This window comes from Ursus arctos, unplaced genomic scaffold (assembly GCF_023065955.2).
Source record: "Ursus arctos isolate Adak ecotype North America unplaced genomic scaffold, UrsArc2.0 scaffold_30, whole genome shotgun sequence".
Lineage (NCBI taxonomy): Eukaryota > Metazoa > Chordata > Mammalia > Carnivora > Ursidae > Ursus > Ursus arctos.
Genome location: NW_026622986.1, coordinates 24,420,447 through 24,446,103, shown reverse-complemented (window position 1 = coordinate 24,446,103; position 25,657 = coordinate 24,420,447). Strand labels below are relative to the sequence as shown.

The window sequence follows — 25,657 nt, the reverse complement described above, 5'->3', positions numbered from 1 at the left end:
GTGTAGAGATTGCTTACTTTAAACAAATCTTAAAGAAAAAAAAAAAAAAAGGAAAGCTCCCTCCATGCCCATTGCATCCAGAAGCCTGGGGATTCTCCAGGTGACTCTTGGCACCCACTGGACATAGCCACTGGGATAAGAACAGGCCTTGTGGCTAACATGGGCTGACTGCTGCCAGCTCGGAGTTTCATCCTGCTTTGCTTTAACAAGAACCTGCCTCGCTGGTTCAGGCCTGACCCTAGTTCACCAATTCTTTGGGCCAGTTTGGGGCCAGCAATGCCAAGATTCACAAAAGCAGGTCTGCTGTAGGGAAGGAAGTGGCCCAAAGGCCTGGTCCACTCACCTCGTGGAATGAACGTAGTGGGGACTCCGGACCCGGAGGTCTGGTGTGGATGGCATGCTGGACTGGGAGTTCCAGGGGGGGAGGCTGCGGACAGGGCTGTTCTGCAGGGAGTTGCTGCCCCCTCCGGCTTCGGCACAGCTCCCTGTGCTGGGAAAGCGCTTGTGGCTGCTGCAAACCAGAGGACACCAGGCTGGTCACTGCCAGACACAACTGTCCCTCTTCCCAGGGGGCCACCTAGCCAGGGCTGATGTCGGGAAAGCTTGCCCTGGACCGCCCCACCTCTCCCTCAGATTCCTACTGTGGTACTCCGCCATCACCCCAGAGTGGGTGGGGGTCCCCATCCCTGATCCCCATGGTGGTGTGAGACAAACACCCTCCTCAGCCTTGTTCTGCGTAGTTCCTGCCCTCAACCACAGTTTCTGTTTTCCAACCAATATTTACCTGTCTGGACAGCCACTGGGAGCTTTAAAGGGCATAATTAAAGGAAATGAGAAAAACAGAGAAGTGGACCAAAAATGCCTTCCAAAAATCCCTCTCTGCAATATCAGCGGAGTAATGAGCTGATAACACACAGCTAAGATGACAGCTGTTTGGCTCCAGAATCCTGTTGGACCATGGTGCAGGTTCTGAGCCACTTTGGGATTCCTACAAGTGGCCTCTCACTTGCTATGCATAGTGCTGCCCCAGACTTCCTTAACTCTCATGTCATTGCACACCATTCTAACCCTGTGCCAACGTGCCCACTGTGAGCCCCAAACCCCCTTTCCTTGTGCACGACGGAGCTGCACCTCGACAGGGTCAGCAGCAGAGGGCGCTGTGAGAGCAGCACTGTGGACAGGCCACCCTGGGAAGGAGGCCATCAGCCCATGGGATTCTGCGACTTGTCCATGCTATTTGGGACAGTCTTTGTTTTTTGTTTTTTTTGTTTTTTCCCGTGACCTCCTGTGGCCTCCCTCACCCGGCTCACCTGGAATGGCCGTGGGAGGAACGTTTCTTGACCTTCTCGTAAGGCTCATCCAAAGAGGACTCACTCCACATTTTGGGCTTTATGGGGGACTTGTCGTAGTCATTGCGGTGATAGTGCACCTGCCGGAGTCCCTCCAGGGACTGGGGAGGGGGGGGCCTGTTGTGTGACGGTGGCCGAGGAGGGAGTCCCTTGTGAGGAGACTGTAAGGGGGACAGTGTGCTGGTGACCTGAGAGTCTTCTGCGCAGAGATGGAGAGAGACGAACTGAGCAAGGGTCCCTCCCACTGACCCAGACAGACCTGCCCACCCCCGCCCACATCCACCCCTGCCATCCAGACGGGGGCGTGCTCAGTGAGAGCACCCCAAGGCTTCCCCACTTGCCGAGACAGGTCAAACCAGAACAAGCCAAACCAACACCTCAAGCGGCACTCAGCGGGGAGAGGAGTTTCACTCTGGATTTGCTACAGACCGAGCGAAGCCCGAGTTCCATTAAAGACCCACGGCAAAGGATGGCTCCATACCACACGGCAGAATGGAGTCCTGATTATACTGTCGTCTTTCGGTAGACAGTAAGCGTCTAATTTGCTGTGGGGAAGTTTTAGCTCTGTGAGGGTTCTGTTTGGTTCACTTCTACCGCCTCAGTGCCTAGAATGATGGCACACAGCAGGTGCTCAATAAATACTGGTTCGAAGAAAGGAAAGAAAGTACGTATGTGGAGTGTCATTGTCTGTTGGTGGCTCTGGGGATCCACCCTCCGCTTTCCTCAGCTCTCTCTCGTCTTCTAACGTGTTCCTGGACATTTTCCTCTTGGACCTGCCTTAGGCTCTTCAGGAAGGAGACGGGTTACAGGTATTAACTGAATGGCAGGTTGCTCCCTGCCTTCAGGGGAGTCACGATCTATCCCACCTGATGTGCTGGGGGGAATTCAGCAGCGGACGGGCAGAGAGGAGGAAGGGCAGAGCCCAGGGTCACGTCCAGCTGGGGCGGCGGCTGGTGAGGAGGCGGGGGGGGGGGGCTGCTCTCAGGGGCTAGTGCAGCTGACCTGCTGTCCCCCGGAGACAAGCCGGGTGCCCCAGCGGACAGGGGGCCTTCGATTCCCGCTAAGGAATGGGGATTTGGTCAGAAAGCCATAAGCGGACTTTGCAACTTCGTAAGCCTGGATGTGTGAGGATGAAAATCCTGTTTGAGAGCCAGTCAGCTGGCAGGGTTCAAAGCGGGCAAGGCAGGAGAGACGAGGCAGGGGTGAAGGGAGAGGGAGATATCCAGTGTGTCCACCCCTCAAATCAGTAAAGGAAAGAGCCCCTAGAAGGGGCAAGACTGCAGTGGGAGTGGGGGTCCAGGTGAGGCAGCAGTGCCCCTCAGGGCACCTGGGGGTCCGGGGACTAATGGCCAATGAGGCATCCACGTTAGCGAACAACACAGGCACCTCCCCCAACTCTTCTCTTACAAAGAAATCTCACTAAATTGTCCAATTTCCCTCCTTTGGAGAGACTGCAGTCCACAGGGGCCAAAAGCAGGGCTGGATCTCCCATGCTCAAAACACCTCTCCCTGCCCCCCCCTGCAGCCTCACCTCACCCCCACCCGTGTAACGAAGCTGACAATAAAAATATTACGACCTGATTGCTAAGAGCAGGGCCAAAACCGCGGGTAAACACCCTGCCAGCCTCTCCCCAATCAATAGCACTATTACCAGCCTCGCAACGATCATGACCCTGTGTTGGGTAGCCTGTTTTATGTTTTCTGTCTGAACAGCCTCTTAGCACTGCCCACGTGAGGTTTCCCTAAACGGCAAAAAAAAATTAACTGCCACTTAATGTATTTCCATATCATTAATGTCTTGGCCTTCCAAGTATGGCTTAAACCCGCAGGAGCATTCTCAGAGATGGTCCTGTGCCTGGAATTCTTTCTTCCCCTGTGTGTGGTGGTGGTGGTGGGCTGGGGTGGGAGGTGGGCTGGGGTATGGGGGATCGGTTCTGTTTTCCTAAGAATTTCCCAAGAAAATACACTGGTGACTGCTGGGTTTTCAGAGGTCAATGGAAAAGAGCAAGACAGTTTCAAGGCCTGAGCAGCAATCTAAAAGGACGTCTTCCCTTTCGTCTTCACTATTTCTCAGGACGACGTGGAGGGCTGGTTTTCTTCCTGCCACCCCTAGGCTTTCCTAGTAGGCTTCCATCTTTGACTTGTGACCCAACCAAAATCCACATCTTTCCTCCAGAAATGATGAATACTCAAAAGGCAACTGCCACGGTGTTTAGTCACAAATGTGGTTTTGGCAACTGCAACACAGGACGCGTTCACGGTCTCTCACCTCGTCCCCTACCTCTGGGCCACAGGAGACACTCAAGTTCCAACAGACATGAGCTGACGCTGTGCCCACCCGCTCCCAACCACACGGGTGAGTGCTGGGGACGAGGCACTAGCGGAGCACTCAGCCGCCACCTCAGCCTGGCTCTGGCCTTTCCACCGAGCTGTGCCCGACGACACACAGCTCAAGACCTGTCTGATCTGGGCCTGAGTTCTGAAGCAGGAAACAGACAACCTACCATCCTCTAGCACAAGGGCGTCTGAGAGGGAACTGTCTTCACTGGCAATATTTCCATCTGAGAAGACAAAAAGCAAAAGTCTATGAGTCTCGCACATTCCCCAGACAAAGCCCTCTCTGTAAAAATCATGCGTTTAGTACCATCACGTCCTCCTCTTTCTGATCAGAAAGAGCGCATGGAACACAATCAAAATGCTGGTTGGCATTTCTTTGGACAGTCCCTGGGGTGGGTCCCTGGCTCATCCCCTACTCCTGATGCTGCGCTGTGCCCCGGTGTCTGCCTGCCTGTTTGCGCTCTTGTTTCCCTCAACCCGGCAGTGCTGAGTAGCTTAATACCCAGGATAAAGGCCGCCTGGCCTGGTTAAGCGACATCATTGTCCCAGCCCAATCTCAGGGCGTGTTCCAACTGAACCAAAGGATACGAACTGCTCTTTATTCCACACATGCGAAACCAGGGTGAGGAACTTGGCTTTGCTCTTATGGCCATAAATGTCTTCTCCATAAACTTCTTAAGTCATTAGTAGTGAAAACAAGCTGCTAAGCACAGCTTCTCTCTCTCCAAGGCTTATTTTTATAGATAGTAGTTAACCATGAGGACGCACCCAAGAGGGAGCCAAATAATCCTCCCTCTTTAACATCTGGGGAAACTGAGGCCCACCTAGGGAGGAGTGGTTTGTCTGCTCTGCTCTCTCGGCAAAAGGAGCCAAAGGTCCAGGTCTTAAGTTCCAAGTTTAGAGTTTTAGCTCTTGAAATAAAACACCAGGCTAAGGAACTATGAAGAACTGGAATTATCCCTCTAATTTAAGCACAGCAGAAACATCATTTCAAGAATACAGCACAATAAAAAGGTATACTCTTGAGCAGTTAAAAAAAAAAAGATGGCTGCAAACCTGGATGGGACCCTGTGCCGGGGGGACAGACACAGATCTGAACACAGACTCTGGAGGCGGGGCCCACAGAAGAGTCCTCCATGGGCAGGCTGGGGAAGCTGGCTCTTCTGTGGCCGGCCAGGGACAGGTGTGGCCCCGCGGTGCCCCCCCATACTGGGCTCTGGTGACCATGCTGGATTCTCCCGCAGAGCCGTGACTCCCCAAGGGCCTTCAAGGGCCATGAGGAGGCCCCAAAGAGACATCATACAGACAAGGGCTGGCTGCAGCTCTGTTCGGAAGTGGGTGACGAAGGGACAAGTCTTGGCCAAGGGCGAGGGGGCAGGATGGGGAAAGACAGTTATTCAAATTTCCGGATTTTTTTTACGGCCTCTCGTTTTCCTCAACTAGGAAGTCACTTTATTTGTATTGTTTGGCGGACTGTGAACAACTAGGGGACAGAGAACCTTGACTTCTGGTGTCTTGGAGTTTCCGGTATAGCATGGCTTCCCTAGCAAGCCCACATTTTAAGGTAGCACAATTATATTTCGTCTATTATTTACATATGTAATATATATAACTGTGGTAAAATATACACATTTACCGCTTTAACCACTGTGAGCCGTACAATTCGGTGTATTTGCATCGCTGTGCAACCGTCACCGCCATCCGTCTCCCAAACTTTTTCATTTTTCCAGACAAAACCTGTACCCATCAAATACTAACTCCCCCTTCCGCCTGCCCTAGCCTCTGGGAACCTCTATGCCACTTTTGGTCTTCCTAGAACAAACCTGTTTTCGACGTGTAAACTATGAAAGAATTACTTGACATATATTCTAAAGAGTCTGCTAAACATAGAAATAAAGGACTGTAACTCTTCGGGGGGACTTGATGGTGTTGGTGGACTTGGCAGTATTTCCTTCTGGCGTTTACCAAATAGAATCACCCAGATTCCTAACCCCTGCTGACCTGAGCTCAGGGGTCTAGACAGTCAGAGTGGGGCGGCCCCGTCCTCCCTGGCTTCAGCTCTGGGACAGGAGCCCTGGGAGCTAGTCTGTCTGAGGACAGAGGCTCGGCGGGGGTGCTGGCCTGCTGTGTACCCCAGCCATCCAGACGTGAGTAGGGTGGTCAGGTGCCTGAGGGGGTCCAGAGCCTGGACAACTCCAGCAAGACTGAACGGGCACGGTGAGCTCAGCCCAGCTGCTGGTGAGAGTGGGCACAAGCCTGTAGCTCAGGGCTGCAGGCTCTCCCGGGGGGCACTAAGCAGTGCTCAGGATGGCTTGACTTGTATAAGCCCCTCCTCTGTGCACCTGAGCACCTTTATTGCTCTCATCTGCTATCAGGCCTTATTAGCTTTGCTTTATGAATCAAAAAAAAAAAAAGTAGTAAAAATGAAAAAGATAAGGCCCAGGGTAGTTAGGTGGCTTGCTCAGGTCCCCCTGGGAGCCAGCTTGGACCCGCTCCCGGGGCTGGGGTTCATTCCCGAGGCCCCTGCGGAGCACGGGCTTAGCACTGACCGGCAATGATGAGGGAAGCCCGCTGAGTGGGTTTCTTCCCGGACTTGATGCGGTTCTCATTGATGGCATTTTCAATCTCCTGCAGCTTCTTCAGTGCATTCAGATAAGAGGTTTTCCTTTGTTTCTTCAGTTTTTTGCTGACGTTGGGGTCACTGGCGAGGCGGCGGGCGGCCTCTGTAATCTGGGACTGAATGGCAAACTCTCGTTCCAGGCGTTCCAGCTCGGCCTCCTGTGGGCGGGATAGATGGAGCTTGCTTACACTTCGGGGGACGCTAAGTGCTAAGCAAGCCTCTAAGGGAGCCAGGCACCCTCCTCCCCGCCCCTGCCCCTCCTTTTTGGGAGACTCTCCTACTAGGAAACCAGCACTCCCTGTACCTAGCCCCACCCTTGTCTGACCCTGCAATGGCCCCCTTCCTAAAATCTACGGTGGCCAGGCCCTGGGCACTCCCACGTTCGAGACCCTCGGCCCGTTACACTCCGGAGACAAGTGTTGGCAGCTGCACGGGCAGCATCGTCCAGAAGCAGAGCTTCCCTGCAGCAGACTGGAGGCAGGGATCACTTGGCTTCATCTCCTTGCTCTCCACAGCAAGCTTCACGAAGACCAAACCCTCGTGGGAACCAGAGCCTGTCTGGTTGGTGTCTCCTTGCCATCTTGGGCTGACGATACACCATTACTTCCAGAGCAGGCTTCTACGGGTTTGCAGCAGGGAGCTCCCACATGCCCTCTGTCTCGCGTATTTTGAGCCCTTTGTGGTGGGACATACCCTACTTACTGGCATCTCTTTTGGAAGCCCTTTCTGCAGGCTCCAGCCGTCCTCACGCCTGCCCGTTTGCAGCAGCGATGGGCTGCCAGGCATGGACGGGAGGGCGGAGGAGCTTGGCCCCCACTCCCGGGATGGCTTCAGGGCATTCTCCGATCTCCCCTCGGGCACCTCCCTGTGGCCTCCACCCCTGCCTTTGGCCAGAAGGAGCCGATGGGTGAATATGACCTCAGACAGTTTTGGTCCCAGGAGAAATGAGGCTGTGGCCACCAGGACTGGGCAGATGAACGGGGACGGCCTGCAGGCTGCCCACCTCGCTGCAAAAACCTGACCGGAACGGACCGTGGGAGCCCATCGCCATGTTTGTGGGAACGGGCTGATCTTCCCGGTTAATGGCCGGATAATAAAGGCCATTATTATGGCCAGGAGCCTCCATTCGGCACAGCACTCTCAGCCGGATTCACTTGTGTTTGAACCCCTGAAGCCTGAGGGGAGCAGGGACCGGGAGGGGGGAGCAGGGACCAGGAGGGGGGAGCACGGAGATTACACAGAGCTGCTTCGGAGATGATAACTTCCTTCCAGGTCCTTCGGATGCTGGCTGCACTCGCTCTCCGGAGGGAGGGGAACATGAAGATGGATTCCCGCCCGGGGTCTCGAAACAAACAAGTCACCAAGGACAAAGGCTGGTCTGTGAGGCTTCGCTAGAAGCAGCTGTTCCCGGGTGGTGAGGAGGGCCCTGGCCCGGGACCTGACCGAGGGTGGGAGCCCAGGATCAGTTCGAACTCCTGAAACAGACACGCACAAGGCCACTGGCCCTGGCAGTCCAGATGGCTGCTTGTGGTGTGGACAGGGAAGCCAAGTGCGTTCCCAGGAGAACCAGAGGCAGCGACAGAGCTGGGCCTGGGGGCCCCTCCTTCGTAGAGGATCTCTGCACCAGCTCATGCAGACTCGGGGGTGCTTCCTGTCACTAACTGTGGACCAATACATGCAGGGGCAGGTAAGGAAGACAGGGTGCACACGGACTTCTCAGGGAAGGAAAGGCCTCGTTTACTGGAGAGTGGGAAGGAGGTGCGGGTGGGAAGGCACTGGGGGCTGTGGGCAGAACAATGGGGCACTCGCTGAGGTGGGGTCTGCTCTTCAAAGTTTAGTCCAGCTGTCTGTCCAGCATAAGAGCAAAGTTCCTCAGGCAATCCTGGTGACAGGCGGATTTGCTAAGTACTTGACCTGACGCTCTCCTAAATCCCCTCACCCTCACCCCTGCTCTGCCTGCCCACAGCCCCTGCTGCTGCTGTCTCCTCTCCGCTCGCAGCAGCTCACGGTTACTGACCACGAAGCAGGTGTCAAGTAGCAAGCTAAGTGTTCCCCACACACTAGTGCGTGTAATCCTAGCAACCGCTCCAAGATGTAAGGATTGTGAAGTTCCTCTTCCAGAAGAGGAAAACTGCAGAGCATTAGACGTGGCTGAAGCCCCTGGCGAGTCTGCCCATCCCCCAGGGCCCTGCTAGTGCCGGCCTCAGACTGGTCCCCAGCTGCAGGGCATTGCGTCCCCCCGGAATTCACCCCTCACTCACCCACTGCAGCTGTGACACAAGAATGCCGGCTTCTCTCAATCCCTTTTCTAAGACTGTACATTTCAACATGGACACAGCATTCCCCTCCCTTCCCCCTTGGCTTTGATTTCTGCTCTTGTAAGCCTTTTGTTCAATAGCATTTTAATTAGTCCCTTCATTCAGAATCAATCCAGGAAGACATTTCCTGGACGTGACCTGGAGGCCTAAAGGTTTGCCTGGCCTCAAATCTCTCTTGGTCTGAGGCTGGAGAGCTTGTTAACCAGATGGAGACCCAAGTCCCCACACCTCCCCAAATAGGGACTCTCCAGCCCCCAGCCACATATCGTGTCAAGGGGGATGAAGGAGCGATGTTACAGCAGTTCCCCCAAATGCAAATGACCTCGGGGCGGCCCAGCATCTTGCTCATCCTCCAGCAGCAATGTCAGCAGCAAGGGGAGCGGAAGGCCCCTGAGGGCAGACCCTACGGTCTCTCCCCAGCCAACGGCATCCCTGCGCCTGCGGGCATGACCTGAGTTTTCCTTCTCCTTTGGTTGTTTCCTCCCACACGAGGCTGGGTTCTGAGTAACAAAGAGCTGGGAGGCCATTAAAAAGACAGGTACACCTGAGTGTCTCTGGGATATTCTCCCAAGCTTCACTTAGCCACTTGTGACAGGCCTATCATGTTAGACAAACAACTTCCACAGAAATCAAAATGCTTACTCATGCAAGTTAAAGAATCCTACCAAGGGGAGCCCCACACTGAGCAGCTAACTTAAAAGGGAGAAGGGAAGAGACTGGGGAGGAAAGGGGAAACGGCCTCTGGCACTGGGTAGAATGAAGACCCTGTTACAGAAAACCTGGACGCCCCAACATTTAGGAGAAATATGGCTAAGGTGGGAGAATCCAACAATATCAAGAAGGACACACCTCTCCTTTGGGCAGGATCTTCTGTTCATCCAGCTTGAAGGCTGTCCCGATTCTTCTTCGAACAATGGGTGGCTCCTCCCCTGGATCCAAGGGATATTCAACGGGCAGCTTGCCTGTCAGTTCCTGCATACGTGTAACAGCATGAGAACAGAAATCAGGAGAGGGCACACGCTCGGTTTCTAGGACGTATGCACTTCAAAGCGTGGATTTAGTGCATAGACTTGAAATCGCCACCTTTAGCAATATGTCCAAGTAAGGGCTCCTGAAATGCAATTTCATTTCTCTCTCTTTTTTAAAGACTTTATCTATTTGAGAGAGTAAGCGAGCATGAGCAGGGGGCAGGGGCACAGGGAGAAGCAGAAGCAGACTCTTCACCGAGCAGGGAGTCCGATGTGGGGCTTGATCCCAGGACCCTGAGATCATGACCTGAGCAGAAGGCAGACGCTTCACTGACTGAGCCATCCAGGTGCCCCTCATTTCTCTAAACAAGTATGAGAGCAGTCCTTTACCGAACAGATGTGCTTCAAAGTTTCTGCCAAAGTAAAATTCTTTTGGGTAAATAAAATGACCATTGGCTTTCATCATAAAACCTGAATCTCACCCATTTGTTGATTTCCCAAGTGTTCCCCTGCGCCTGATACATGACAGGTGGGGCCACACAGCCAGGAGGGGGCATAGCCAACGCGACAGCTCTGGTCTTTCCAGTTTCTGTGCTCTTTCCACTACATCAGATTTTCCCTCACAAATATCTAAGTTCAAAATGTCCTTCAAATGAGTGTTCTTAGGAGGAGTGGTATCTAAATGGCAAAGCCAAGAAAGGTGCACATTACAAAAATTAGAAACTGAACATAAATAATAATTACTCCACTCAGGCTAGGTGCTCAAGGAGCAGGCTGAGCTTAAAAAACATTACATGTATACAAATAAGAGTTTCAGTAGAAACTGAAAATATAATCCATTTTACTGACAAGCCATTAAAAAAGATCTGTTGTGCATTTTCAGCTCTTAGAAATCTAATTGTGTGAATTTAAGGACAGTGAATTTCGCTGATGTGATCCTGGCAGACGCCGAAGTCTGTGGAGTGATTCCGGATTAGAACAAGGCTCCATATTAAGGGTTATGTCTGGGAATAAAGATCAAATCTGAGTCAGTGGCTAATCCACTGGTGGAGCCAAGGCATCAATTGCACGGAGTCACTTCCAGGTGCAAGACTGTGGGAGGGCCACCGAGCGTCTCCACTGGCAGGGGCGGTACTTCCGGGCAAAGCCCAGCCCTAGGTTTCCAGTCCCCAGTCCACGCCTACGGGGCCGCTCCGACACGGAAGAGCTCCCTGTCCGTCCACACAAATAGCTTTTGTGCCGGGCAGCCCAGTACGAGTGTGCAATGGCCCAGTATGAGTGTGCGCAATGGGTGAGAAAGCGCCAGACACAGGACTCCAGGTGTTCACCCACCTTCCAATAGGAGGAGTGATCTGGTCTTTCCCCACTGCTGTGTGTGTGCACACTGGGATGGGTGCATGCACTGTGTGGGTGTGTACATGTGTGCACTGATGTACACTAGGCTGTGTATGTGTATGCACTGGTGTGTGTGTGCGCATATACGCACTGGGCGTGAGACTAGGGTACACATGTGTGCACAGTAGGGTGCCTATGTGCAGGTGAGGTGTGAGTGCAATGGGGTGTGTGTATTGGGGTATATGTGTATGCTTGTGTGTGTGTGTGACTAGGGTGTATGTGCAGGCACTGTGTGTGTGCACACATGCACACGTGTGTGTGTGTGTGTGTGTGTGTGAGAGAGAGAGAGAGAGAGAGAGAACTGGCATGTGCAAACACACCCACCGCTCACTCTCCTGGGCCTCTCTCCTTCTGTGTTCGAGCCACCAGGAAATGAACTCTTGGGCTTTTTACTCCCTAGTGTAAGCATTTCAGAACATAATGGCCAATTATTGAGTACGAAATGCTCTGCAATTTTCTTTCCTGTTTTTTTTTAAAAATGTGGTTCACATGTCTCCCGAGTAGTTATGTGTTTATTCTGCAACATTTTTATCTACTCCCCTAGAAGCTGGTCTATAAATAACACAACACACTGAGGATTTTATACTGTTAGGACTTTTCCTTTCTACTTTGAAACTTACAGAAAGGAGGGGAACATTAACATGACCATTGATTTATAACTCCAAAGTGTCTGTGGTTTACTACTTTAAAAACATGAGGCTACTGATTTTCCAGCATCTGCTGGAAGGTGCTGGAGTCAAGCCCTTGATTCTCCATATTTAATCTGATTTCCCATGTAAGCAGAGCTGCTGGGGGGAGGAACGGGCTCACGCGCTCTTATGGAAGGGCTCGTCCTGCTTCCTTCTGTTCTGAGCGTGTGGCAGGATGTAAGCCATGTCCGCTCATTCTGCTCCATTTGGCGCCCCCCCCTCCCCAGCAGACAAACAGCGCTTCTCCAAACGGAGCTAAGAATGCATGGTGCGTATAACCCAGAGAAAGAGCCCAACAGTTACTGAGAAAGTTCTCCCGTGTCCCTTCACAATGGGGAGTCAGGAGACTGGTGAGCAAGCACAGAAGCCATCTGGCCCCAGGGCCTGTTTCCCCAGAGAGGCGACTCCTTTCACTCCAGCTCTGTTTTCTGGTGTCCACACTCTAAGAAGTGGGAGCTTTGTTTTCCTTATTTTGCTTTTATTTCAAGAGAGACAGGGAGGCCTTTATAATGCCTGCTAACCCTGCCTTGACATGTTTCTCCGATTTTCTGATGCGGATTCCCTGCTGGGTTTAGGGACATTTCCTTTATTAAAAACAAAACAAGGCTTTACAAATTATTAAATGCAGACACCCAAGCCCATATTTTTTCAATGCTTTCAGCATATTCTCTATAAAAAGGTTACTAATATTAAGAGTATCACAGAGCACGTCCCTGGTCAGGCCAGCTGCTTTCTTAAGCTTTGCAGTGGATTTGTGCTCATGAGGGTCTGCTTCGTGCAGGCTCCGGTTTAAATCAACCCAGGGCCTAATTAAGCCAAGTTGAAATGTAATGCGATCTCATTCTATAGTCCCTTGTTTCCTTTTTCCTGGGGCAAGGCACTGGGACTTGGGGGAGGGGATTACACTCTTCAGCTCAGCCCGGGAACCTCTTTTGCTTCCCATCCTGAACTGTTGACCAACAGAATTCTTTGTAAGGTTATGCAGAGCGCAGCTGCTCTCCAGAGGGCTCCTGCCCTGTTGCACCCACGCGTGAGCAGGTGCTCGTGCGTGTGCGTACACGCCCCCCCCAGTCATGTGTGTTGCATTAAAAAAAAAAAAACTTTTCGGGGCGCCTGGGTGGCATAGCGGTTAAGCGTCTGCCTTTGGCTCAGGGCGTGATCCCGGCGTTATGGGATCGAGCCCCACATCAGGCTCCTCCGCTATGAGCCTGCTTCTTCCTCTCCCACTCCCCCTGCTTGTGTTCCCTCTCTCGCTAGCTGTCTCTCTGTCAAATAAATAAAATCTTTAAAAAAAAAAAACGAAAAACTTTTCGAACATGCTAAGAGTCATGGAATGAACAGGAGAAGGTAAAGTGGCTGTTGCAGCAAATACAGACAGTGGCAGGCCACAGTGTCTACATCCCAAGGCAACACGAGACCCGTGTATACATGGGCTTGAGGAAGGCTTGCTTTGCGTAAAATTAAAAAATATCAGTAGGCTGAGACTTCATTAAAAAAAAAAAAAGAAGCACCAGGGGATCATGTATCAAGCGAAATCCTGGTTTCCTTGTTGGTCCCCATTGAGGCTTCTCCATAGGATTTCCAAAGACCAATGGGAAGTAGCCTCGAGAGAAACGGAAGCCACCATGACAATGAGTTCAGGCCCAAATTTTAGCAAGATGGTGGCAAGCCAGTCTATCCAAGGAGGTAACATCACAGCAGGAGGTGCTCTATAAACTACGGTGCACTGTGCGTGTAGAAGGGACGGCCATTACACCTGTCATTTGGTCTCCAGTGGGATCGCCTTGAGGATTCGGGCAGAGCTGCTCTACCTGCTAGTCTCATCTTTCATTAAGGTCCACTCCTGCTAATGACAGGGCGCGCTGGAGGAGCTGGGAGTCTCCCACATTTGTGCTTCAGGAAAGGTCCTGTCTCCCGCTGATGCTCTCTGTGTGATCCCCACTTTTGTTTTTTATAAATACGTGAAGACAGAGGACCCCCCCCCCCACATACACACACAAAATGTGAACTGCTTACAGCTTCTCGAAGACAGAGTTTCTTCAGTTCCTCCAGCCGCTGGCGAAGCGTTTCCTCCAGAGCTTCCTGCCTGGATTTCAAGGCAGCCAGCATGTCTTTCTTGGCCGACTGAGAGCTATCGGATTCCTGAGAACCTGTCAATAAACAGTGGGGTTAATAGAGCAGTGGATGGGGGACACATATCTGGACTACAGAGTACCTCTCTGGAGCCCACACTGTGGGTGTGGGACTGACCCAGGAGTCAGGGGAGTGGGACACAAAGCAGGTGCTACAAAGTCCCAGGCACAAGGAGCGAATTCTTGGCACTTAGTGGAATTTATAGCTACTCAGAGGACTGGCAGGAAAATTAACATGCCTGAAAAAGAAGTTTCTCTTCCTTGATTATCTGAAGATACGTGGCATACCTGTTTGATTTTTTCCCTAGCACTTAATAGGCGTTACACGATGAAGAGGAAAGTTAAAATTCAGGCCAGTAATTTTAATACATAGTTTTGATTTTCTTTTTTCCATTTAACAATGTTTATTTTTGGCTTAGTTCAAAGATGATGCATACTTGTCATAAACATTTTGAAAATGGAGACCTGTATAAAAATAGTCCATAAATAAGTCCCCCAGAGATAACCACTTCTATGTATTTTCTTTTGATCCTTTTATCTAAGCGTGTATATTTTAAAAATAAAATTTGATTTTCATTATATATTGTTTTAACTTAATACTATATCATGAGCAAATTCCCTCCTGGTGAAAGTTATACATATTCTACCACTCAGGGTGGAAATATCTGCAGGATGATTCAAGCAGCAGACTGCTAGATATGAAATCTTGGTGGAAGGCAAACTGTGAACCAAACGCAAAAGGAAAATATGCTAGAATGCCAACTGGAGGAATTTAGGTTGGATCAAAGAACACTTTCCGGTCTGTAGAGTTTGGATCCTGAAGTGGGTTTCTAGCAGTGAAGCTGTTATACATGTTTACCCTGATGGCTTCTGACAAGGCCCACTGTGGCCCTGGGAAGGAAGAAGCTAATTATTATTTTGCTTCTAATGCCCACAGACATGGACGGGTGGCGTTACTGGGTGATCATTCAAGGGGCTCGGAAGATGATGCCATTTACAACAGCATCAAACACCACCAAATACCTAAGGATAAATCTAGTAAAAGATGTGTAAGATCTCTACAGAGAAAACTATAATACCCTGCTGAGAAACTTTAAAATCCTAAAAAAATAGAAAGGTATACCATAGTCATGGATTGGAAGCCTGACATTGTAGAGATGTCCATTCTCCAGGAATTAGACAAGATAATTGCTGCAATCCCAGGAAAAATTCCAGTGGGATTTTTTTTTTTTTTGGAGAGGCAGGTGGGAACTGTATTTCCATACGAAACCTTTTGGGACAAGTCAGTGATCAGATGACAAACTTGAGAACAATGCAGTCAGAATTGCCAGACTTAAGTGTTCTGTCTCTTCCAATGGTAAAGAAAACATCCTAGAATCCTCAGGCTAGAAAGGTCTTCTATGCCTTTGCATCAAAAAGCTCTGCTATTCTCAAATCATCCCCCTAAATACGCTGTTCTTAGTCTTTGAGCAGTCTCTTACCATGCAACTAAGGTTCCTAGAACCCTAATACTCAATAAGTCTCAACAACTACATACATTTTGACTCCAACTTGGGCTTTTTACTTTTTCTCCCCCAGCCCATTTTAGCTGGAAATAGAGAATATCTATCATTGCAGGAACGTACCATCTTTGTGTCTTCACAGTAGCTAATAAATATTGCCTTGAACGAACAAACACATAAACGCCATCAGTCATACACTTGGATGCTATAATTAAGCTGAAGCTCATCTTGGTAAAGAAACCTAGTACACGTAAGTACCTATGAGTTATAGAAGAACCTGCCTTCCAAACTTTCATTAATTTTTGTAGCTCTTTCCTGGATTTTGTCATGCTCAGTGGCAGGACTCCAACTTCAAAAGCAAACCCGAACAAAAGCTTGAATCTTACTAAGGCTTCCAAGACCTCATGGTTGTCAGACATTAAGCCCGGATGCAACACATCACTGGACAATACTGCAGGCTCCCCTTCTGATATGGCTCAGATTTCCTACCTCTATAAGTTAATTACCCTGGGCCCATCAGTGCTCAACTACCTTTAGTTTATACCCATCCAAGGTCCTACAGCTCAATCGCTGTGCATCTTAACCTGGTTCTCTAAGCCACAGTCACCAATCAAAACGGCAGACACAGAAACACTTAATGGCATTCATCTAAAGCATTAATAATGAAGTACCCAAGGTGGGGAAGAAGTCAGACTTTAGATTTAAAAAACAGGACTGGAGAAAACTGGACCCAAGAAGGTGAAAGGATTTCTAGCTCAAGTGAAAAATTCATTGCTTTCCCTTTCACCCCTGCCTAACCTCTCAATAGGAAATGATAATCTATTAAGTCTAAGGCTTCATTATGTTCAAGAATGGCAGAAATCATGAGAACATTCAACTCCGGGAGGCAAAGTGCAACCATTTTTGGATGACCTGGTCCTTAAGGTTTGGTGTTGAATTACAAGGCTCATTAGTGCTACTTAAATTATTATTATTTATAATAATTAGTCTAAATACCAAATCCACATTGGACAGACTGGATGGCTCAAGAGGCCCTTTCTGTATCTAAAACCATGAAACTGGCTGGCTCTGGTTCATACCTTTCTTCTGGAAATTGCCTCATGAGGAATGTAGTGCTGGGTACCCAGTTAAATTTTTACAAAGCAACTGAACAAGCCTGGCCATGCAGATTTTTTTCTTTTTTAGTGGTAACTGGATGGCAAGCAGAGGTCAAACAGACCTGGTTTTGATGCACTCTACACTACTCACTAGTTGTATGACATTGGGTACATGACCTGACCTCCTAAATCTGTTGTAAAGACTAAATGAGTTAATGCACATACAATACTTCTCACTGTGCCTGGAATAGGTAAATCCTCAAGATCCAGGGTAGATCTAATAGGAGTGAAACACACAGCAGAATTAGAAAGAAAGAAACCATTGATGCTACCTCCTCCTCGTTGCTCAAGAAAAGACCTCACTATGCAATTCTGCATACAAAGGCAGTATTTTCAAACTGTTTCTTGAATGCCTGAGTTTGCAGTTATGCTTTTGAGCTGCTATGCATGAGGGTGGGAACAGGGTCATGGAGATTCAGGAGTTCAGGGGCCCCACTCCATTCTCCTCAAGCTAGGCAGCTCTGCCTTCACCTGTTCATGCATTTGAAACACTGCATTTGAAAAGAGGTTCCCAGTGCCTTTGTTTCTTGAAAGGAAATCCAGGGCACTGGGGGAAGGGTTCTGAGCCTGGGGAGCTGTTCCCTGCAACCAGGCAAACATAGCGACCACAAGAAGAGGTGACCCCGTGCCCAGTTGCAAGAGTGTTCCAGTAACAGTTCCACAGAGAGAAGATCGGGGGCATCAGGAGAATGAGCCCCAGGTCTCTGTGACGCTGAGGCAGCTTCCTACTGCCCCCACAGGTGCCCTCAGGCATCCCTGGAGCATCACGGCGGACACGTACCAGGCAGGCCAGCAAGAGGGCCTGGAATCAGGACGCACGGATTCCCTGCTACTCTCAAGTGACAAAGAAAGACTCCAGGAAGAAACTCAATCAGGGAAGGGCCTCAGGTCAACAGGAATCTTATAAACTAAAGATTTGTGAATAAGAGATGATTCAGGATGGAGAAATAATTTCCCATCAGCACCTGGACTTGGTGAAAAGTACAGAAGTTCTCCACTGCTCTGGTTTACCTATTTCTGGTCACTGGAACACAGGTGTGCCTTGGCACACGCAAGGCCGCTCTGAGGTTTTAAGTTTCTCCTCTTGGAAATCAAAAAAGATGTCAATCTGCTACCTTTGAGAGGAGCGGTGATGGACAGGGAAGGGACCCGGGGTCCATCCTATATCTGCTATTGATTGGTGTAAGACCTTGGGTCACTAAACTCTTAGAGCTACGATGTCCCCATCTGGAAAATGACCAATTAACCAACCTCCAAGATGCTCCCCAACTTGGAGACTGTACTGTTTAATCGACAGCACAGGTAGCTCCCTCTTGCCTCTGGCAATCCTTGCTGCAAATGTTACAATTGTTACTTGACAGTGTTGACTTCCCTCTTTTTTTTTTTTTTTTTTTAAAGATTTTATTTATTTATTTGACAGAGACAGAGACAGCCAGTGAGAGAGGGAACACAAGCAGGGGGAGTGGGAGAGGAAGAAGCAGGCTCATAGCGGAGGAGCCTGATGTGGGGCTCGATCCCATAACGCCAGGATCACGCCTTGAGCCGAAGGCAGATGCTTAACCGCTGTGCCACCCAGGCGCCCCCGACTTCCCTCTTCTTCACCATTCTCACTTCCAGAAAAGACAAACACCCTGCCAACTCTGGTCCTACCCCCAGTTACTGGGAGAGTTTGCCTTGAACTGGAAGGGAATGTCTAGTTATCAACCAGGGCTAAAAAGGATTCACCCCTCCATCTCATCAACAGACCAAAGCACATGGGTGTAAATTTGGATGCTAAAAAAGAGGTTAATCTGAGCTGTCTTTGGGATTAATGAAGCAGGAAGACGAATAAAACCTGTCCGATGCAGCCAGAAGAGCAAGATTGCAAAATTTATAGTTCGGCAAAACAGTAGCCAAGCGCTACCTGGAAAGGGCTGTCCACACGTGATGGATTCGTGCAGGAGCCAAAGAGAAAACAGAGGTGATGCGAGCATTTTTTAAAGATATAACTGTTGTTCAAAGTTTTAAGGCAGCACCACATTTACAGAAGGAGTGAAGTAAATATCCTTTGGAAAACACACAGGCCCAGAGCCTCCTGAGGCAGTCTACAAGCCAGTGAGTGGTTTAGAGTCAGCAGGTCTGGGCTTGTGTCCCAGCTCTGCGACGCGCTCGCTGCGGGGACTTGGCAACAGGGCACCACCTCTCTCAGCCTCTGATTCCTCCCCCTACGGTACAAGAACGAGCACAGGACTTCTTCAGAAGTTGGGGGATGCCTCAGAGATGCCCGAACAGAGTCAGAGCCTGGTAAATGTTACATGGGCATCAGTAATTTTTGCATTAAACAGTGTGCCTGGCCTTTAGAGGGAGTTGGCACCCCAATTCCAGGAGCCCCATAATGTAAAAGAGGAAGACTCAGCAGTGGGCAGGCAAGACGCGTGGCAGGCTGGTGGAAGGCACCCTGTGCCCTCAGGACGTTTGGGAGGAAACGGAGAGGATGTGGGTTTTCCCAGACTCCCGACAGGAGCGGCCTATGTCACAGTTCACGTAATCTTCACGAAAACATTAGCCCCGTTTTCACGGAAGAGGTTACTGGGACACAGGGAGGCAGAGCTGGGTTTCCAGTTGGGCAGCTCTGTTTGGTCTGTTTTATACCCAGAAGGGAAAGGGCATGGGAGCTGGAACTTTGTCTTGGTCGCTGCTGGTTGCCACAGTAAAAAACCATGCAGCGTGCAAATCAGATCTGCCTTTCACACCCAGACTCTTTCCACATCCTGCATGGATTACAATGCAGGCCGAAGGAAGGAGGAGAACGAGTTGAGGGGTACTTCAGATGAGCCAATGGAGCCTGAGTCTCTGTGAGCAAGGTGGGGTGGAGGGGGACGCACAAAGCTGCCTGCCAGGAAGAGGCGGGAGATGAGTAATGCCACCTGAATGAGAGAGGGAATGGCATGCTGGAGGGAACCCTCACCGGGGGGCCAGCTAGGTAATTCACCTGGAGAGCTGATGACCCCCTCCAGTCTGAGCAGCTGAGGTGGCCCCGTGTTGCACTGCCAGGAACCAGTGCATCAGATTAGTGCTCTAGGAAACCTTCCTGCTTATTGCTCAGTAACCATCTGTTTGCATGACACCAGGTTGGAAATAACATCTTTTGGTTTTGGCGATTTTATTATTATGTTTCAATCTGAATCCAAAGGATTTTCTAGGAATAGGTCACAAATAATTTAGCAACTGATTTAGCGATTAACTTAGGTGGGGGAAGAGGAAAAAAAGACCTCAAAGAAGACCATTCCTATCCATCCAGCCACAGCCAGAGAGTTTTTGACTGATGTGCTCAATGGTCAGAAAGTTGCTCTCAGTGCGTATCTGGGCATCTCCTGAGAGAACTACTGATCCTATGGTACCGATGCTGTAGAGGTTACCGGCAGAGACGTGGTGAAAACCCGCTTGGCTACCTCTGGAGAAAAAGCCTCCATCACTTTCTTATTTCCCAGCTGGGGAACTCCAGACTTCAGCCCGTGGGCAGCCGGTTGCCGGGGGCAGGATGTGGGTGGGGGGGTGAGGGGGACACCGGCTCCCCTCCAGCCGGCAAACACATGGAAGGATATCCTCACTCGGCTGTGATGGAGAATTTGCTCCAATCTTTCCAAAGACCCTCGGCCACTCAGCACCGGATATGAACACGCATCCTATGAAGAGCATGTTGTCAGGAACTGTGGCTCATCTGTTTTTACAGAGATGGAATACTGATGACTAGCCCGCTGATCTCAGAAGACAGAAGGGGTGCTTTCCTCTTTGAAAAGAGGGGAAATTTGAAACAAACAGTACCCCAAAGAAGAAAGAAATCTGTTGTTCTGAAAGGATGGGAAGGAAATGACAATCTATCTGTTTCAGCCTTCAGGGGAAAAAAAGAAAAGCAGATCTGTAAAAGCTGCAAGGAAAAGTTTTGGCAGACACCTCAGGAATAAATAGGAGGGAAAGGTCTGAACTCTTCCTTAAGATGAAGAGATATTTATTTCCCTTACAAATCCTCAACGATGAGTTCCGTACATGAAAGATGTCCTAAGAGACCCTGTGAAATAATGTCACATTGCAGATTTCGAGATAAATGTGTGATCTCTGGAGACCGTCTCTGAGAATTAAATGTGATTTTTAGGATGAAAAATGCATGCTTGGACAACTCCTCGTCAGGCTCAGAAATTACAAAAATAAAATAGTTCACTTCAAAGAGTAGTGAAGTGACAAAGCTCTGTGGAAAAGCAGCGGCTGTGATGGTGACTAGCGTCTCTGGAGCAGCTTTGCCGCATGGCTGTCTCATTGCTCCGTGGCACTTTGGCCAATGGGTGAAGAGGACAAATATAATTGGGGGGGGGGGAGGGGACTGAATAGTTGCTTACAAAAATTAGCAGCAGCGTCTAATAAAAATACTAAGTAGGATCTCGAGCTGAAACTACTGTTTATGATCATATGACTTCCCTTTCCTACACTGTGGAATGAGGGGGCTTATCTTTCCAGCTCCCAGACTCTGTTAATTCCCTTGCAATATCAAGAGGGCTGGCCTGAATGGGAACGGAGCAGTGCCTAGGAGAGGTCATAATGACACTTGTTTTTCAATGCTTAAAATCTCACCATTGGAGAGGAGTTCACTTAGGTCGTCCATGGTTACTCTGTTCTGGTTTTCTTTACCAGGCAGAGCTACAGCTTCAGCACCAACACCCAAGGGCAGAAATATCACTATAAATGACTTAATTAGGCTCCCCCCATATGAGATCAGAAAGGGACAACTGTTCTCCCTTCTTCTCAGTCTCATCACTGGCCCATCCTACTCTAGCAAGCCCAGAAATATCCATTCCACAGAAGGAGATATCTCAGCCCTCCCTGGTCACGAAGTCCAGCAGGAACATGGCCTGGCTGAGCCGCAGTCCTCGGGCCAAGGCTGCAGGGCTGTGCCCACCTGCACTCAGGTTATGACCAAAATTGAAGCCCCTGGAATCCTGCTCACCCCTAGACCCAAAGGGGGAGGTGGCAGGGAGATGGTAACAGAGACCTTTAAGAGGCTGAGACAGACACAGGGAGAGGAGAGAGTGAGGGCAAGAAAGAAAGAAGACAAAAAACCCGCGGTGCCTGGGTGGCACAGCGGTTAAGCGTCTGCCTTCGGCTCAGGGCGTGATCCCGGCGTTATGGGATCGAGCCCCACATCAGGCTCCTCCGCTATGAGCCTGCTTCTTCCTCTCCCATTCCCCCTGCTTGTGTTCCCTCTCTTGCTGGCTGTCTCTATTCTCTGTCGAATAAATAAATAAAATCTTTAAAAAAAAAAAAAAAGAAGACAAAAAACCCAAACAAACCAAAAGACAATGTGATTTCTACCAGCATGAAGCAGTGTGTTCTGAGCTGAATAGAGCCGTGACCATAAGGCTGACTGATGCCGATCAGATCACCTTTCTGTAGGGAGAGGGGTCAGATCCTGGCATCCTCATTGTTATATTAGTTATTAATAAACTTCCTAACAATGGAAGGAAGTGCCAGCCCTCAGAGAAGAGGAATGTGTGGAAGGGTGAGTAATGAATGCGGACAGATCCCGGGCGGTACGAGGGCCCAGGACCAACACATGTTTTCCCCAGAACGGAAAGTGTCAGAGCTGGGGCACGATCACGCACCGCAGTGTGTGTGTGTGTGTGTGTGTGTGTGTGTGTGTGTGTGTGTGTGTGTTTTAAACCAAAGATCCCTCGCCACATTCTTCGCAATCCTGCTGATCACGATGATGACTCAATCGCCATCTCATTAATCACACAGCCTCACTCCTATTTATAGACACAACACGGCCCTTTGTTCTGTAGCAAATGGGTGGCTGAGGCCCTGTGTCTCCAGTCAAGAAGCCCCCAGCAGTCCGATGGTTTCATCTCTTGAAGAGAGGACACACAGTACCTTTTTTTTTTTTTTTTTTGGTCTGGGAGGCTCCTGCAACAAGCCACAGGGGACTCAGAACACTTGGTTGTTTCCTAACTCAGTTTCCACCATTTTCTTTAAATAGGCTGAGAGCAAAGCCATGTCTCGCTCAGCCCCCCGCACCCCCACTGGCATCAGCTCTGCTCCACGGAGAAGCCTCCACACAATACCCGGGACAGCCCCACACCGCCTCCTTCTTTCACACGAGCTACGGAAAGGCCGTGTGTGGCCAGCTCCCAGGACGAGCGCCGGTGCGGTTTTGCTTTTTGTTTTGTGACATTTTTTTCTCCTCTCCCATCTTCGAGAGTTCAAGAAACAGGGGAAGGGAAGAGAGGCGCAAACTGTTTGAAGTCCCACAAAAAAAGATTTCGGATGCTTTTTATCTAACTCACAGAACATCATCACTGAATGGTTTGAACTCACAGCCGTCCTCTCTGCCTCTGTCTGAACCTCCACAGATTTGTTACCTGAAGCTCAGATGAGCAAGAGCCACGGAGAGAGGCATGGACAAAGTTGGGGGCAAATGTGCAGCCTCCCCCAGGGCAGAGTGGAAGAGGGCCCTGCTTCCCAGCCCTGCAGCAGTCAGCGGGTTCGAGCAGCGCCCAGCGGGCAGAGCTTGTGAGAAGGCCCACACAGCGTCAGGCTTGTGGAGGGCAGGGCGTGCGGCTCTGTCGGCCTGCCTTGGCACCTGCGCTGCCTTGACGTCCCTTCTTCTAGGGGACTCTGGGAAGACCACACCATCTCTCGGCTGACATGTCCTGGGGATCTCCTTTCAAGCCTGGCCACCAGACCCCTGCACACAAGGATTCGGGATGCAGGTTCCATAACGTTCCTGTGGTCTGATCCCATTCAGTGCTGGATCAGGTGGATTCCTTTTAGTTCGACACAGGTCTTGTGTCTTGGGCTCAGAAGGCTCACTGCCCCTAAGGGTGTCTACTAGGACAGGGGCCTACAGGTCTGACACGCCAGAGCCCTATGCATCACCATCGAAAAATTTAGGGGGCCTACCCCTAAGCCTCAATAAATCGTTTCAATTATGTGGACACTTTCTTTTTGAAATGGCTAGCCTTCTGGGCTCAGGGCGTTAGTAAGTGTAGTCTCCCGACTTCTTTCATACATAGCAATGACCCTTTGTTTCTCTAGCAACTCATACCTCAGATGCCAAGTACTGGACATCAGTAATTTTAAAAGGTATTTACGTGCCTTTAAACAGGAAAATCACCTTCAGAGTTACTAAGAGCTTGGAAATATTTTATCTCTGTTAATATCAATAAACAGTATGAAGCACTCTGAAGAGAGGAACTCTAACTTTATAAAATGTCGTGCATAGTACCAGGCGAGGTTTGGGAGCTAGGAAAAGTGTTCACACCATAGCGATATTACATTGTCGTCACACGGCTCAGCCACACCACAATCCGGGTATAGACCAGGGTGAAAAAGTGGAGGGCAGACTGCAAGGATATACACCATTTGCAACAGGAGCCTGATCCGACAAGATTAACCTTTCAAGGTCTGATGCCAGCATACGCAGTGACCGATAAAGGACAATCCGAGTGTGGGTGACAGGCATGTGAGTTCTAGGCAAGGCCCAGGATGCCATAGGCTCCAGGAACACAGAAGGTCCTTAAAATGCAGCACGTGCGGGATTCTTGCTACTGGTCTTCCAAGTCTGATTTCACTCACCTGTAACACTGACACTGGTTTTGGCAGTGATTTTTTGGATTTGACACCAAAATCAAAGGCACCCAAAGCGAAAATGGGCAAGCGGAAGTACCTCAAACTAAAAGCTGCTGCTACAGTAAAGGGAACCATCAACTGAACAAAAAGGCAACCGACTGAATGGGGGAAGATGTTTGCAAATCACGTAACTGATGAAGGAGTTAACGTCCAATATACATAAAGAGCTCATACAACTCAATAGCAAAAACCCAAACAATCCAATTAAAAAACGGGCAGAGGATCTTATTAGATGTTTTTCCAAGGCATGTAAATGGCCAACAGACACGAAAAGATGTTCAACGTCACTCGTCATCAGGGAAATGCAAATCAATACCACAATAAGATACCACCTCACACCTGTCCGGATGGCTAGAATCAAAGAAGAAACAACAGGTGTTGGCAAAGATGTGGAGAAAAAGCAACCTCGTGCACTGTCGGCGGGAATGCACACCGGTGCAGCCGCTCTGGAAGACAGTATGGAGGGTCCTCAAACAATTAATAACAAAACGACTAGATGACCTAGCATTCCACTGCTGGGTATTCATCCGGAGAGAATGAAAACGCAGATTCAAAACGATACACGTGAGGAAGCAGTTGACCAAAATTAGAGCTGAAATCAATCAAGCAGAAACCAGAAGTACAGTAGAGCAGATCAACAGGACTAGAAGCTGGTTCTTTGAGAGAATCAATAAAATTGACAGACCACTGGCAAGACTTATCCAAAAGAAAAGAGAAAGGACCCAGATTATTAAAATTATGAATGAAAAAGGAGAGGTCACGACGAGCACCATTGAAATTGGAAGGATTATTAGAAATTTTTATCAACAGCTATATGCCAATAAACTAAGCAATCTGGAAGAGATGGAATCCTTCCTGGAAACCTATAAACTACCAAGATTGAAACCGGAAGAAATTGATTCCTTAAACAGGCCAATTAATTATGAAGAAATTGAGTCAGTGATAAACAACCTTCCAAATAACAAAACTCCAGGCCCGGACGGTTTTCCTGGGGAATTCTACCAAACATTCAAAGAAGAAATAATACCTATTCTCCTAAAGCTATTTCAAAAAATAGAAACAGAAGGAAAGCTACCAAACTCATTCTATGAGGCCAATATTACCTTGATCCCCAAACCAGGCAAAGACCCCATCAAAAAGGAGAATTACAGACCGATTTCCCTAATGAATATGGACGCCAAAATCCTCAACAAGATCCTTGCTAATAGAATCCAACAGTACATTAAAAGGATTATCCATCACGATCAAGTGGGATTCATACCTGGGATGCAAGCGTGGTTCAATATTCGCAAATCAATCAGCGTGATACATCATATCAACAAGAAAAGACTCAGGAACCATATGATCTTCTCAATCGATGCCGAAAAAGCATTTGACAAAATACAGCATTCTTTCCTGATTAAAACCCTTCAGAGTGTAGGAATAGAAGGTACATTTCTCAATCTCATAAAAGCCATCTATGAAAAGCCTACTGCAAATATTATTCTCAATGGGGAAAAGCTGGAAGCCTTTCCCTTAAGATCAGGAACTC

General features: G+C 49.3%; 1 protein-coding gene across 10 annotated transcripts in view; it reads right to left on the bottom strand.

Annotated features, from left to right (window-relative positions):
* Window positions 1–25,657, bottom strand: part of FRMD4A (FERM domain containing 4A) — a 592,045-nt gene that overhangs the window by 22,732 nt on the left and 543,656 nt on the right. For 9 of the 10 annotated variants that reach the window (XM_057304597.1, XM_057304598.1, XM_026479048.4 and 6 more), the window contains exons 15-20: window positions 13,693–13,826; window positions 9,474–9,596; window positions 6,236–6,464; window positions 3,854–3,910; window positions 1,311–1,548; window positions 344–511 (exon numbers count right to left, since the gene is read on the bottom strand). In XM_057304597.1, the coding sequence (XP_057160580.1) occupies window positions 344–511; window positions 1,311–1,548; window positions 3,854–3,910; window positions 6,236–6,464; window positions 9,474–9,596; window positions 13,693–13,826 (949 nt within the window). The remainder of the gene's footprint in view (window positions 1–343; window positions 512–1,310; window positions 1,549–3,853; window positions 3,911–6,235; window positions 6,465–9,473; window positions 9,597–13,692; window positions 13,827–25,657) is intronic. The other variant, XM_044392196.3, reaches the window with a different exon arrangement.